The 15,980-nt window shown below is 45.2% G+C and overlaps 1 protein-coding gene across 1 annotated transcript; it reads left to right on the plus strand.

The window, feature by feature from the left end:
* The first annotated feature begins 949 nt into the window (after positions 1-949).
* LOC124658890 (transcriptional elongation regulator MINIYO) lies at positions 950-9,013 on the plus strand. The gene is made up of 11 exons (XM_047196889.1): positions 950-1,006; positions 1,073-1,210; positions 1,316-2,165; positions 2,243-2,355; positions 2,916-3,103; positions 3,794-3,899; positions 3,968-4,228; positions 4,697-4,885; positions 5,592-7,880; positions 8,186-8,389; positions 8,502-9,013. Exons 1-11 carry the CDS (start codon positions 950-952, stop codon positions 8,655-8,657), a joined length of 4,551 nt encoding a protein of 1,516 aa, XP_047052845.1. The 3' UTR covers positions 8,658-9,013.
* The last annotated feature ends 6,967 nt before the right edge of the window (positions 9,014-15,980 follow it).

Genomic DNA, 15,980 nt, shown 5'->3' on the forward strand with positions numbered 1-15,980 from the left:
CAACTTCTGCATCAGCTAGAGTGGAAACTTAGACTAGTAATAGAAGGGAACATTTTCCTAATCCTAGCACCTAAGTAGCTAGATGTCTATAGCAAGCCAAGTAGCTCTTAAGCTTGAGTTAGCAATAAGTTAGACTACGAATCATTCTTCTGGAGCTTTATTTGAAGTTTTACCTTACTGTAAAGTAGTAGGCTGTGTGATCTTCTGTAAACAGCTTGTGTATCCTTCTATATAATACCTTGGACTCGCATATGTTTCTGTTGTACCACTCTGAGAGATGTAATATGAGTGAAACGGTGTTTCACTTGTGTTATGTCAACGACTTGTGTACTACACCATGCAGTGGTACGCTGGGTCACCACAGTATCACGCCATCACCTGCATACCTAGTCATAGTCACCATGGCGTGATATTGTATCACACACAACAACGAGGGGAGGTGCATCTCCCTGACCACACCTCGAGGGAGGTTTATGACGCAGAGAAGACGTCACCGTGGTCAGCCAACCACAAGGACTTGTGTTCCCTAATTTTATAGTCTAGCGACTAGACATGACATGTTCTCAATATTGGTTATATTGGCACTAGTGTTGAGAGTGGCTATAAAATAGAGTGCGTTGATCTTTTCCTTATTATCCACTCGCATGTATATCATTGCTTGTTCAATATTTGTGATGTTCCTCCTGAAAAGCCACCCATGTAAAAAATGCTACTATATCATAAGGCAAAAAAAGGCACACCAGAATGAATTTGAAAACGATACCCTTTTGAAAGATTCAGTTCAAAAATCAAAATGTTACACGATGAAAGAGCCATCGGGCGATCGAGTTGCAGACAGAAAGAAAAAGAGCACCCACCACAACGAATCCCCTCCTTGGCTCTTTCCCCTTAAACCCTCGCTGCCGACTTTCCACAGGCAGCAGGCAGCGCTCCCCACAGCAGGCCGCCAATGGAGGACGCGGCGAGGCGGAAGCATCAGCCGGGCGCCCACCCCGCGCGCCGCAAGGTCGTGGAGCTTCCCTTCGAAGACGCGCCGCCGCCCCCCTCCACTTCCGCGGCGACGGCGACGGCGACGGCGGCGGCGGTGGCGTCGCCGGCCCACCTCGTCGGCGCAATCGTGGAGAAGGGCTTCTCCGCCGCCGCGCCCTCCTCCGCCCCGCGGCCCAGCGTCCTCCCCTTCCCGGTCGCCCGCCACCGCTCCCACGGCCCCGTAAGCCGCCGCCGCCTCTCCTGGAAACCCTAGCCCTGAACCCGCCAAACCGCCCCCCATCCGCTTCTGCTGTACTCTCCGACTGACTAAACCGCTCTTCTGCAGCACTGGAGCCCGGCGAGGAAGGACGCCGGCAAGGAGAAGACGGAGGAGGCGGAGTACGGGATGGACGTGGACGAGATGGACTACCAGCCCGCGGCGGCGGTGGCCGGCCCGGTGAGGCGGAAGGAGAAGAAGGGCATGGATTTCAGCAGGTGGCGGGAGTTCCTCGCCGACGACGTGCCCCCCAAGCGGAGGCAGGGGAAGAAAGACAGCACGGATAAAATTGATCCCGCGGCTGCGCCGCCTAAAACTGTAGGTGGTCAGGTGGGGGTGAGAGGGTTGGGGGAAGATGCCATGGAGCTGGATGTCGGAAATGGTAGGGAAGCAGCGTTGGGTGGGACGGGTTTGGTTTCGGATGTGTTGCCGAAGAAGCCGATGGATGCAGGGGATTCGTCGATGTTGGGAAGTGGGGCTGGGGCTGCTGAATTGCGAGGAGAGGGCGTGCAATTGGATGGTCGGGCGACATCGATTGAAGCGGAGATTGATGCAGAGAACATGAATAGGCTGGCGGGGATGTCGGTAGAGGAGATAGCAGAGGCGCAGGCAGATATTTTGACTAGGATGGATCCAGCTCTGGTGGAGGTATTGAGGCGCCGGGGAAGGGAGAAGTCTGGTGGCAGGAAAGATATGGGGGAGGATAAGAGCAGGAAAGATGTGGGGAAGGATAAGAGTAGGCAAACTCCAGGGCCGGTGAAAACCGCAAGGGCTATTGCAGACGGACATTTGACAGCTGGTGAGCAGAGTGCATACTCTTGGAGGGCTTGGAGTGAGAGAGTGGAGCGGATCAGGCTGTGTAGGTTTGCATTGGATGGAGATATTTTGGGATTCCAATCTTGCCAGGAGCAACAAGATGGTAATTTATTTCTTTTGTCGCTTGAGTTACTTCAGCTTCTTGTGGTTGCATCACAGCCTTCCTTTTTCCGCTTATAGGCAAGAAGACGCATGCAGACAGCGTAGCTGAGCGTGACTTCCTACGGACAGAGGGAGATCCTGCAGCTGTTGGCTACACCATCAATGAGGCTCTGGCACTTACCAGGAGCATGGTTCGTTTTATAAACTTTACCATATGGAAGATGGGCAAAAGATACTTAGCAATGGAAATATATGGATTGCTTGAATTTTACGGGGTTCACGTTATGGGCAATTGATTGTGTGGAGCATGGTAGTTCTTGCTAAATTTGAAATTACACGATATGCGTGATGCTATCATTCGACATCCAGTTGCATAGTTTGTTAAACTTACCTTCAACCTTTACTATTTATAGTGCATGCATCTGTCATGACATGACATACTGGATATGCTAGACGGATATGTGAGGCTATTCCATAAATTTGTTTCTCCAGAATCACTAGCTACTGAGCTGGTGATTGTTATCATTGGTATATGAAACAGACTGAGTAAAAGATAGCCGTTGTCACTGAGCTCAGATTCAGATTAGTTGAGACCAGAGTGGGTCTCTGGGAAGGGTAGTGTTCACCTGCTTCATTGAATTCACAAACCTCAGTTTATGAAGTGCTTCATAGTTTTTGTCTCAGATATTGAAGCATGACCTGAAAATATATATAAATGCAATGTAATTCAGCTTTGGTCTTCAAACTATAGGTTTCTGGGCAGCGTGTACTAGCACTGCAGCTTCTTGCTTCCATTCTGACTAGGGCATTGCACAATCTGCACAAGATGGATCTAGCTGATAATGTGGAAGGAGCTAATTATGCTGACAAGGCTGATGACTGGCAAGCAGTTTGGGCCTATGTCCTTGGGCCCGAACCAGAGTTGGTTCTCTCTCTAAGGTAGCTTATTCCTGAACTTATAACTTCAATATAGATTTTCTTATTGCTACCATAGTGAAGAGAGCCACCGAACATACATGTATTACGCAATCCTATGATGTATAGTCAAGCATACCTAATAAAAACCACGGAGACATGCTTAGTTTCCTTAATATCTGAAATTTAAATAGATGCATCTATGCTTGAAAGTTGAAAATACATGCTTCAGTGGTAGTCTTTTTAGTTTTTTTCATGTTATAGAGCAAGTATTAATAGCTTGAGATGATCCAATCCATAAAATTGTCAGTGCTGGTGCTAAGGGATGTGGGGGCAGGTGCTAAGATAAAAAAAAACTTAGCACTATCCACTTAAGCGTCCAAGTTATAAGCGTTGGGATGCGGATGCTCTTATACTCCTCCCTCCTCCCTCCCCCCTCTCGTATTTTCTGTTTCCTCTCAGGGGTTTTATGGGTATATTAATTTTCATGGGGTTGGTAACTACTGGCTACTGTAGTCATCTTAAGTATCATAACCCAGATTCTGGAAATCATAGAAGAAAATTAACACAGAAAGCGGTTAGCAAATGTGCACCTAGATGTTTTGCATGATACTTCTGTAAGTCGGAGGCATCAATTTGAGACCTTGTCATGCCATATGTTTTTTAATTTTATCATTTATTTTACCACTTTGTTGCTAACTTAAACATTTGCAGGATGGCATTGGATGATAACTATGAGTCTGTAGTTTTGACTTGTGCTAAAGTTATCAATGTTATGCTGAGCTATGACATGAATGAGATATATTTTGATTTTTCAGAGGTAACTTTCCTAACCGTTTATTTTTCCATTAAAATTTGACTCTTATATGGTTGATACCCCAATTGCAGAAAGTAGTAAATCAGGGAAAAGATATCTGCACAGCTCCTGTTTTTCGTAGCAAACCTGATCTGGACGGAGGTTTTCTTGAAGGGGGGTTTTGGAAATACAACACAAAACCATCCAATATACTTACACCTTATGGTGAAAACGATGAGGAAGAAATTGATGAGAAACATACCATTCAAGATGATGTCAATGTGTCTGCACAAGATGTTGCTGCTGGTCTTATTAGAATGGGAATCTTACCACGTATCTGCTCCCTTTTAGAGGTCAGTTTTTACTTCTTTTTCTCTTGTCAGGCATGTTTTTAGGTTTTACCCTTGTCAACATCATCATCATTGATATAGCAAGTACAATATGACTAAACATGTTACCTTTTGAATAATTAGCAATTAGCAATATCCTTTGATTTCTGGGAACTGTATGCCACATTGCATCCCATTGTACCAAGTCAGCATCCGAATTTCTTACCCGAAAAAAAAGCATCTGAATTTCTTTGTTTACTGTCATCCAATAGCATCTACTTTTTGGAACAATATTTGATGCATACTTGTGCTGGTTGGACTGTTTGTTTCATAGTGATAACTTTGTATTGCGTTTTTATTGCCTTGCTAATAAGCTCTTCTTTTGACATAGTTGACACATGTTATTTTATTTTGTCAATCTATTAATTTTATTTTGGAAAACCGGTTGGCACGATTAAGGATCTTAAATCAGGTTGTACTTTGTTGATTCAGATGGACCCGCCTCCAGTTCTGAAAGACTATCTTGTTTCAATTCTTGTGGCATTAGCAAGGCACTCTCCGCAATCTGCTGATGCTATCTTGAATTGTACAAAGCTTGTTCAAAATGTTGTTAAGCTGCTGGACAAGCAAGGATCAACGGAAATTCACTCATCAGAGATCAAAGTGGTTACTTTGTTGAAGGTATCTTTGCTGCTAAGGCAATCTCATATTTTAGGGTAACATGATAGATATCTGCCATCTTAGTTTGACATATTATTTGTTTCTGCTGATATTGGTTAGCACCTGAAGCTGCAACTTGTTGGTAATGTAGTTTTTTCTTTGTTGATCACCCTTGCTTAGCATTGGTCTATAATTCGATGCAGTTATGCTTCTCCCAGTAATCTATTCTATTTTATGCTTAATGTCTATTGTTAGTTGAACTAAGTGTTGTCCTGTTGGATGCAAGTCTGTTAACGCCCTGCATCAATGATATCACAACTTAAGACTTCTTATCAGTTGCTGTTTGTCATAACTGATTTGAATTAGTTACCTTTTAGTGGCAACTAGCAACCAACAATCTTTCTCTAGGTCTCCTCTTTGTCTGTAGCTTCCGATATCTGAATACATAGGAATTATATCAATACCGTCCTTGCAACTTAGTGAACCAATTGAACCCCCTTCCACAATGCATGTACTGACAGAAACTATTTTGTGGGCCTTCAGTAGAGTTGCTTATTAATACAGCTGTCCCATTGTTATGACGAGATGATAAACACCATGAGCATATTAAAATCTATTCTTAGTTGAGACTGATCATATTGTAAAGTGGCAATCACTTTTTTAAGTATAGCTTATATTCTTGTCAAACAGAATGTCATTTCATTTAATTGTTCCTTTTTTTTGCTAGGTTTTGTCCAAATACAACAGAAAAACATGCTTGAATTTTGTGAACAATGGAGTTTTTCAGAAGGCCATGTGGCACTGGTATGTACCAGCTTATACCCTCAAGGATTGGATAAAATCTGGAGAGGAACAATGCAAGCTGAGTTCAGCAATGATGATCGAGCAACTGCGGCTGTGGAGAACCTGCATTTCATATGGGTTTTGCATAGCACACTTCACAGATTTCTTTCCTATTCTATGCCTGTGGCTCAGCCCTCCAGCTTTTCAGAATCTAAGTAAAAGCAATGTTCTTTCTGAGTTTTGCTCAATTGCAAGAGAGTCATATCTTGTATTAGGAGCTCTGGCACAAAGGCTTCCGCTTCTTCATTCAGTGGAGCAGTTGGGCAAGCAAAATGTTGGTGTCCCTGACAGTTATGCTGAGACATGGTCTTGGAGTCATGTTGTTCCAATGGTGGATTTGGCGCTTTCTTGGTTACATCTGAATGATATTCCCTGCATGTTTTCACTCATCAATGGGCAGAGTGAGAATACAACACAGGAAAGCTGCTTGGTTTTGTTATTTTCTTCCGTACTAGGCATGCTAAATTCGATATTAGAAAGAATATCACCGGATGGCACTTCTGATGGTAAAAGTTACCACTTGCCTTGGATACCAGACTTTGTCCCCAAAATTGGCCTGGGCATAATTACTAATGGGTTTTTCAGCTTCTCGTGTACGGAAGTTGTTGGACATGAGGAGCAGCTGCATTCTTGTGGTGTATCATTGATGCACGAGCTCTGTCGTATGAGATCTCAGGGTAATGTGGATACGTCATTATCTTCCATAAGTTGCCTTCAAAGTTTAGTGCTGCTATGCTGTTCTGTCGACAGAGTAATCCAGAGAGCAACAGCAAATAGTTCCGAGCATCTCAAAGAGTCTAAAACAGGGCTAGCTGGCAAGATATTAGGAGAAGGCATTTCCAGTTTATGGCATAATGACTTGTTGAACTTTCTAACTTCGCTGTTGCCAATGATTTCCTCACAGTGGTCCATATTAAAGAACATAGAGATGTTTGGTAGAGGAGGACTAGCTCCGGGTGTTGGGTTTGGCTGGGGGACGCGTGGGGGTGGGTTTTGGTCTCTGAAATGCTTACTTGCACAACTGGATTCACAGTTAGTCCTAGAGTTGATAAAAATCGTCTCTGCTGTGCCTCTTATTACTTCCAGTAAAGGAGCAAACTCAGATACCGTGGCTAATCCATTTGCCAAAGCTTCACAGATAATCAGTCCTGTCCTTGGTGTATCTTTGATTGCAGGACCTGGCCAGATCTGTACTTTAGAAAGAGCCTTTGATATCATTTTCCAACCTTCAGTTCTGAAATATCTCAAATCTTCCATACATCGCCTGGCTTCTCAAATGAAATCACCAAAAACTTTTGAGTGGGATATAACCGAAGATGAGTATCTGCATTTTAGCAGTGTGCTAAATTCACATTTCAGATCCAGATGGCTGGCCATCAAGAAGAAGAATCCAGACAAACATGCAAGAAATGACACATGCATCAATATGCCAAAAGTACCAGTGACACTGGAGACGATTCAAGAGGACACGGAGTTAACAGAAGCTGTAAATCCACCTTGCAGCACTCTAGTTCTAGAGTGGGCACACCAGAGACTGCCTCTTCCCGTGCATTGGATTCTAAGTTCAATCTGCTGCATTGATGATGCAAAAGGCACCCTGCCATCACTATCCAAATATGCTGTTGACGTTTCAAGAGCAGGTCTTATCTTTCTATTGGGTCTGGAAGCCGTTTCAGCTGCTCCATCTCTTGATATTCCTTTGGTTTGGAAAATTCATGCACTTTCTGCCTCTGTCCGCACTAACATGGACTTGCTTCAAGAAGATAGAAGTAGGGATATTTTTGAGGCTTTGCAAGAATTGTATGGCCATCATCTGGACATGTTGTGCCAGAAATATTATAGATCTCTCAATGCCAGTAATGATGAGGCTGTACGATCTGTGGCCACTGTTGAAGAAGCAAAAGTAACTAGTACTCCTGAAATTCTCAGATTCAAGGAGAAAATTCATGAGAGCTACACTACTTTTGTCGAGAGTGTCGTAGATCAATTCGCAGCTGTCTCGTATGGAGATGCTATTTTTGGTCGGCAAGTGGCCATCTATTTGCATACAAGTGTTGAAACGACGGTTCGGCTTGCAGCCTGGAATGCACTGTCTAATGCTTATGTGCTTGAACTGTTGCCTGCCCTAGACAAATGCATTGGTGGCATCAAAGGATACTTGGAGCCTCTTGAGGTATTGCTTGTCTAGTTCTTTCGGTGCTTCCATTCTGGATGCCATCTTTCGTAGTAACGGGGTATATCATGAATTCATTTTCATCATTTATTTTAAGCTTGTTTAGTGCTTGTACATGGCACAACGTAGACTATGCAAATAGCACAAAATACATGCTATTTTGGTGCAAATTATTTGATGTCGGTGCATATCAGAACTGCATGCCATGGTTTATGTCTTTGTTCCCATTTACTTTTAGTTAGTTGCTTCTCTTTGATAAAAAAAACAATGGCTTCCTGGCTTCATATTTTGCATTGCATTTGTAGGATGATGAAAGAATCTTGGAGGCTTATGCCAAGTCATGGACCTCTGGTATCCTGGACAAAGCTGCTCAGAGGGGTTCTATGTCTTTCACACTAGTGAAGCATCACCTGTCTGGTTTTGTTTTCAATCGCGGTGCTTCCATCAAATTGCGCAATAAGATGGTTAAGTCGCTTATCCGGTGCTACGCCCAGAAGAAGCATCACGAGGTAACTTCTCCCCTCCCAAGTTTTTAACAGCATGAGCTCTGTACGCTGCAATACATAGAATGTTTTAATCATGCCCCATCCTTGGTGTTTGGGATATTTCTCCGTCCAACAGGCTATGCTCCAGAGTTTTGTTATGGAAGGCATTCCACAGGACTCACAATACAGCGATGAAGTTGGTCGAAGATTTGAAATCTTGAAGGATGCTTGCGAGATGAACTCTTCCCTCCTGGCCGAGGTTCAGAGACTGAAGGCATCGATCGATGGATAACTGTCAGGGCATATCTCTAGCAAGGTTGGAGTTAAGCACGGGAAGAAGACAGCACTCCGTTCGGCTTCACTTTGTTTTTTAGCTGGTTAGGATATATTCTACTCACAATATAGCTGGTTTCCAAAGCTCGAAAACTTGGCACTGCGGCCAAATCAGCTGGAAGAAGGAAAGGCCGTCTGTAACTGTAAAGATCAAAGGTTTACACCAAGTGTGTGTGGCCATGCTTGTAGGAACAATCTGGACTAAAAATATTAACTGTCTTCACAGAAGATCTGCTAGTGCTGGCCTGTGTGCTTTTCTCGCGTTTACTGTACGCATGTTTCTTGATTCGTTTCATAAACAGCTACTATCGAGCATGAACGCATCGGTTGTTTTTCTGTAAAAAAGATTCTCTCGGAGTTTGACCAAGTTTAGTTTTGGTTTTCAGTATCCTGAAAGGATTAAATCGGTACTAAACTACTAACAACACGGCACTTCTCTCTGACGAGAATACCAGTGTCCACATTGGCATGCTCCGGAAGGGAAGCATTAATGCGCCAATGAATACGATCCGCGAAAGCCCCGCTCCTCTGTCGTCCCCTCCAGGCGACGGGGGAGCGACGCTCCCCCGTCGCCACTTCCCTTACCCTCCGCCCGCCTCCTCGTCGCCTCCCGAGGCCGCCGCCGGCTAAGCCGTGCGCCGCCAAGGACGGGGGCGGCGAGGATCTATGCCTCTCGGGCTCCCGCATGGCCGTTTCGGAGGGAGGCCACCATGCCGGCCCTGCAGGTCGCCGCCGTCCTGCTCGTCGTCGCCGTTTCCCCGCCCCTCCCTCGTCGCCCGCATCGTCCTCGCCGTGGTGCCTCTGCGCGCCGGCCCTGGCGGCGGGTCTGCGGGTCGGCTTCGGCCTTCGCTGCTCTCTGCAGCTCGCCGTCCGGTCCGCAACTCACCCCGTCCGGCCATGGCGCGCCCCCCTACGACTTGGGGTGGGCGCGATGTTCGCCTGGCGCGGCGCTGTTCGGCTGCCCGGTAGCTGCCTTGTGCGCCGCCGGCGCTAGCGCGCACGGGCTCTTTTGGGCTTCTGCGGGCTCAGATGGGCTCCTGTGGGCTCAGATGGGCCCCTGTGGGCTCTGTTGGCCCCTGCGGGCCCCGATGGGCGCCTCCCAGCTCCGTTCTCGGGGCGTCGGGCTGGTTGGCCTGGTTCTTGCCGGGTGGTGTCAAGCTCCATTCCGCTGTTTGGCCCGGCGGCGGAGAGGAAGCCGGGCGAAAGCTTTGCACTGTGTCTGGCCGGTGCCGATGACGGCGGCACCATTGGGTGTCGTTCCCCTTCTTGAAGGCGTCATCGTAGGCGGATTCTCCTGCCGTTGTGTGTGTCTTCTGGTCTCCGGGTGAAAACCCGTGCTCCCTCGGAGCGGGCGACGGCGACAGTTTCTGCCGCTACCTTCTTGAAGGCGCCGCCTTTGGAGTCCTCGACACTGTGGCGTGTGTGGGTGTGTGTTAGATCCCCCGTTCCGGTTTTTCTCACCCGGTTTCCCTCATAAACTGGGTTGCTCTGTTTGGTTTTTGGACCCGGTTTCCCTGATTAACTGTGCCAAATCTTCTTCTATTAATATATCGAGCAGCTCACCTGCCGAATTCTCAAAAAATGCGCCAATGATCGCATGTCATGCTTTGATACTCTAGGGTGACGAGGCGTTGACCCTGTGGACTGTGGTCTTGTTGACTGGAATGGTAGTATACTAGTATGGCACCACCATCCACCGACCTGTGTACCGTTCACCATAGTACTTTGACTTTAATTTTCTTATACATATTCACTCGAATTTAATACAACTTTATATTGTGTACTAAATTCGAATCAATTAAAAAAGGTAGTAGCTAACAAATGCACCGAGTCATAAAAAAACATGTCTAGTTAAATGCGTATCCAGACAAATCTATGACAAGTAATTTGGATCGGAGGAAGTATATTAATGGCATAGGCGGACCCAACAAAATTTTGAAGCCTAGGCAAATAAGCTTAGTGTGCTAAATTTTTATCAAATACATTTTTCGATAAGGGGCGCTTTATTACTTAAAACTAGTTTTAAGTATCACACCCAGCCTCTGCATAACCAGGATGCACACAGCCGTTCCGAAGTCAAGGATCCATTTATATGTGATACAAAAAATGATAAAGATAGAAGCCAACTATTATGACACTCCGTTGGCTTCAATTGCCTACTATGCAGCCACCCATGTTGGGAAATAAACTCCGTGGCCGTGTTCTCCAATCGTGTAGACACCTCCATAAAGAGGTCGCGATCCTCCAAACGCTGAAGTGGTGACCATGAACGGAGCAAAGCCGTACATCGGTAGATGACTTGCATGAGGGAGGAATTTTTGTCATTAAAAACCTTGTCATTCCTACATAGCCACAGCGACCATGCAACCGCAATCGCTCCCACTCTGATAATCTTTTTGTACCTAGAAATTGGGACGAAAATAGGCTTGCCGTCCGGCCGGAAGCCTGGGCGGCTGCCCGGGCAACAGGCATGGTAAATCCGCCTATGATTAATGGGATGTAACATTTGAAAACTAGTTTGTTTTAAATATTTGTTAGGAAAGAGTTTAATGTTCTTATAGATAATTGCTAATAGTACACAGAGTCGACCCAAACACCAGCGTATAAAGTTGATACTCCCTTCGATCCAAATTATGTGTCGTAGATGTACATAAAAAAACGTGTCTAGTTACGTTCGTATTTAGACAAATCTATGACAAATAATTTAGGTCGGAGGGAGTATATTAATCAGACGTAAGATTTGGAAACTATTTCGTTTTAAATATTTGTTAGGAAACATAGACGTACATATAAAATTGGGACGAAAATAGGCTTGCCGTCCCGCCGGAAGCCTGGGCGGCTGCCCGGGCAACATGCATGGTAAATCCGCCTATGATTATTTTTTTTGCGAATGAAATCCGCCTATGATTAATGGGATGTAACATTTGAAAACTAGTTTGTTTTAAATATTTGTTAGGAAAGAGTTTAATGTTCTTATAGATAATTGCTAATAGCTACACGGAGTCGACCCAAACACCAGCGTATAAAGTTGATACTCTCTTCGATCCAAATTATGTGTCGTAGATGTACTTAAAAAAACATGTCTAGTTATGTTCGTATTTAGACAAATCTATGACAAATAATTTAGATCGGAGGAAGTATATTAATCAGACGTAAGATTTGGAAACTATTTCGTTTTAAATATTTGTTAGGAAACATAGACGTACATTAACTAATTTATGACAAGTAACTTGGATCTACGACAATTACTACCTTCATCCCGGTTTATAGAACTTGCACGCATTTTTAGGTTGTCAATTTAACCAACGTAGTACACGATATATGCTACAAAATATATACCATTAGAAAGTTTAGATCGTGTACTTTTTAATGATATAATTTTTATAGTGTAAAGCTTATATTATATTAGTTAAATTGAAGATCTTGGAGTACGCGTAGGCCCTGTAAACTGGGATAGAGGGAGTAATTCGGATCGAAGGGAGTGCACTAATTAGTTATCTAACCCAATGCAATAGAAAAGAAACAACAACAACAGCAAAAAAATATTAGCAGTCGGTAGAGATGGGCCTTGCTCCGAGCACACAAATGACCTACGGTAACAGGCCCCCGGGGACGGGTCCAGCAAGTCGCGTTGAGTGAGTAGTGGGCTGCCCCGAGCGCACAAATGACCTACGGTTACGAGCCCCCGGGGGCGGAGGCGGGGCCGGCAAGCTGGTCACCCTCATTCTCAACTCCTTTCCTTTCGCGTCATCCCGTACTGCTGCCCCCTTCCATCTGGGTTACGAGCCCACGCTACCGGGCTCGGCTTGTTGCTTAGGCCGACGGAGGAAGTCTTTTATGTAGCGTGTATCTGACTTAGTTGCCCGGTGTGGGACTAAAAGAAACAGCGTCGGCCCTGCCGCTCCGCTCACGCGTCGATCCCAATGTCACAGCCTTGCTACGCTTGCGGCGCCTCTCTTGTTTTACTTCGGTACACGGGGCATCTTCCTCTTCCTCCGACCTCTGGTTTTTGCGGTAGCCACTAAGCTGTTCGGCGGCTTCACGTGGTTAAATGGTGCCGCTGCCGCCGCTACCGCGTCACGCCGCGTCATGCTCTGTCTCGTTTCGCTCGTTCCGTATGCGCTCTCGTTTTGTAATGACGCGGCCACGCGATGTTTCTGCTCCGCTGCGAATATGCTTGGACGGAGCCGATGAACATGCACGCTGAGGTACTAGTACTACTGTACTAGCCAAAGTTATGCTGTTCATGAGCACACATACATGAGTAAAATGCAGCAACATGCAACAACTCTAGCATGTCAGTAGCGTGTACACGTTCTTCCGACATTCCCCGTATATACTCGATGCTAGAATCTTGCTAAGGGCCTCTTTGTTTGGGCTGGCTGTGGCTGGCTGCAGCTGGCTGTGCAGCTGTGCAGGAAAAGTTGCTGTGCAGAGAAAGCAGCCGTTTGTTTCGTTTGTCCTGCTTTTTTCTGTGGAAAGCAGCTAGAAGCCCAAACAAAGAGGCCCTAAGACAAGTAGTACTACTAGCTAAAGGTAAGTGACAAGCAGTACTCAAAACTACCGCATCTCTCCGGTGGCCCGACGCATTCCGATCACCTAAAGTAACCGTTTGCGGTCGTTAGGTCGGTCTACCGCAAGAAAATCGGTCGAATATGACCACGTGTACGTTTACGTTGGGATAGCCATAGCCGGCCAATATACTTTTAGAACGTCAAGCTAGCTAATGGCGATTAACTGGACGACACCGGCGGCTGACCAGGGCAAACCATAGCTACAATCCATGATCGACCACGACCGTACCTTGAGCACCGTTGGCCCGCACCCGTTATCCGGATGATCCTGGTGACAGTATTTTTAGAGCTGTTACTTCGTTGACGACAAGAACCCCATTTCCACTAACCAAAGAGCAATTCATTTCTTCGACTCGATGCCTCCTCATTTGCTCCCATTCCCATATTAATAAAAGAATTAGGGAAATGCCAGGGAAAAAAATGCCAAAAGCATTTAGCAATTTTACTAGGATTCGTTCTGGCTCAGATGGCAAGGGATTGCTATTCTTTTTTTACGCATTAATGAGATCTCTTTTTTTCTTCATAAGCTTGCATCATGAATCCCACTTCCCACTTTGTGAAATTGTTTTGGGACAATTCCAGTTTTACTAGCGGTAGCTCAGCCAAGTAATCTGGTATCTCACCATTAAGACGGTTACCTAGCAAGTTCAGCTCTGTGAGGTTATTGCATCCTTTAAATGAATGTATCTATAATACTCCAAGTCAGATTGTTATTGTGCAATATGAGTGACTGCAGAGAGTTGGCTTGACATATCTCGGCTGGGATATGGAGAGAAAGGTAAGCGTGTAAACAAAGCTAGCTTCTGTCGGAAGAGAGTTGCTTGCCTCTTGCTGCCACTAAACCCCAATGTGAAAGAAAAGCAAGGCGATCTACCGAACAAACATTTTCTTTCTTTTTAATAAGATAACATTGGGAGAATATTCCTGGGATTTGTTTTGTACCGATTGAATGATTTCGGCAAGCTAAATCCATTCATTTGGGATCCTTTCTTTCTCCCCTTTTTATACTCAAAATCCGTTGCCTTTCCTACTCGAAAATGGCTTGCTCCAATTATTAAATAGGGAGGAGTTGTCCTTTCTTACTCGATAGCCTTTGTGCTTCCCCTATTTAATAAGTTCAGATGGGAAATGCAGATAAGCTTGAGAACAGACAGCTCTTCACTTTAAAATCCACCCTAGGTATCTCTACCTGTAGGCAGAGGGTCCTCGTTCTTCTGGAGATGCCGCTGGCGCTGCTGAAGTGGATTGGGATGGCTGCACCAAAGTCTACTGATCTATTAAGAATATGCAACATAAGCTTTAGTGCCTTGCTATGTTAATGGAAAGTAGGCATTTTGACTTAATGGGAAGTAGGCATCTCATTCATAGGCAAGAGCAGGCCGGCCTGAAGGCATGAACTGAAGGCAGGCAAGAAGGCATTAAATGGCTTTGAAGGATGCGGTGTAGCCTGTGCGGAGTATAGTATCTTTCTTTCTAGAAAAATATATGGAATCCGCGATCCTATCCTATTTTGTAAGTAATTTTAGCATTCGAAATTATTTTCTTTCGCAAGAGCACTCAAACATAGATTGAAGATCTTCAGTTCTTCGGTCGGCAGCCGCAGTCAGTAATAGCAAGCAGCAGGCTGTCCCATACCACTTTTCCTTTGAATGTTCATTATGGAATTGAATGTCACAAACAAGACTCATACTTCAGACTTTGAACTGCTTGAATCAGGAGCTGTAATCCGTAGCTTTAGAGATAGTGGCGGCAGTCACAACATTGGCAGCAGTGATCAGAGGTCAAGAAGAAGAAGCGGTAAGAGCAGTTAGAGAGCAAGCAGCGGCTCATCAAACCTTTCTGTTTCGGTTACAGCTCAAGCGGTTTGTTTTCCAGTAAGGTACTCAAGCAAGCTTTCCTCCTGAAGACAGAGTTTCGGGTGAGCTAGCAAAGAAAGTCAGCAGTTAACCGGAAAAGGGTGACCCACATCAACCGGAAAAGTGTAGCAAGTAATATATATGCTATGCTTAGTACTCGAAAATGAGCTTAGCTTCTAAATAGAAGAGGTGTAAACGCCCAGGAAAAGATCTCTAGTTAACAAAACCAATCCTAGACCTAGCAGATAAAGCGGGTAAGAAGCATACTGCGCATCCTTGATCCTTTCCCCTCGCTCTGAACCTGTGTCTGCCCTTTACCCTGCAGCCTGGAGGGGAACTTAGACTGGCACTTTAGATGGCTGGGCACTCCTTATTTTCACTCCAAAAAGCTGGAAAAAGAGCAAATCTCGGATCCAAAGATACTTGTTTTTTTGCCCTCGAAAAGGCAGCTACTATCCCTGCTAGATTTCCAGAAAACAGAATGTACCTAGGGAACCCTATTGATCAGATCAGAGACTGAACCTAGTGATCTTTCTCCTGCTGGCAAGCACCGATACCTGTCTCCTAATGAATTGATCTTCTCTTGGGCTCTGATTCACACAATCGGAAAGCCCTTGCGATGTTGGACACCCTTTTCCGATCGAGATGTACGGACCCATGTGCCTACATGCCTAGATTCTGTTCATGGATTAACGAAAATGTGCAAGAGCTCTATTTGCCTCTGCCATTCTATGAGTCGCTTCCTTTTTGCGTATGGCACCCCCACTCCCTTTGGCAGCATCTACTAATTCGGAACTTAATTTGAAAGTCATATTTCGACCCGGATGCTTTTGGGATGCTTCTAATAACCAA

Source organism: Lolium rigidum, chromosome 1 (assembly GCF_022539505.1).
Source record: "Lolium rigidum isolate FL_2022 chromosome 1, APGP_CSIRO_Lrig_0.1, whole genome shotgun sequence".
In the NCBI taxonomy this organism is placed as follows: Eukaryota; Viridiplantae; Streptophyta; class Magnoliopsida; order Poales; family Poaceae; genus Lolium; species Lolium rigidum.

Excerpts from the sequence above, each read along its gene's own strand:
- LOC124658890 (XM_047196889.1), top strand. The coding sequence starts at position 950 with ATGGAGGACGCGGCGAGGCGGAAGCATCAGCCGGGCGCCCACCCCGCG. Across the intron at positions 3,900-3,967 it reads TATATTTTGATTTTTCAGAG|AAAGTAGTAAATCAGGGAAA; the intron begins GTAACTTTCCTA and ends CCCCAATTGCAG. Across the intron at positions 8,390-8,501 it reads CCCAGAAGAAGCATCACGAG|GCTATGCTCCAGAGTTTTGT; the intron begins GTAACTTCTCCC and ends TCCGTCCAACAG.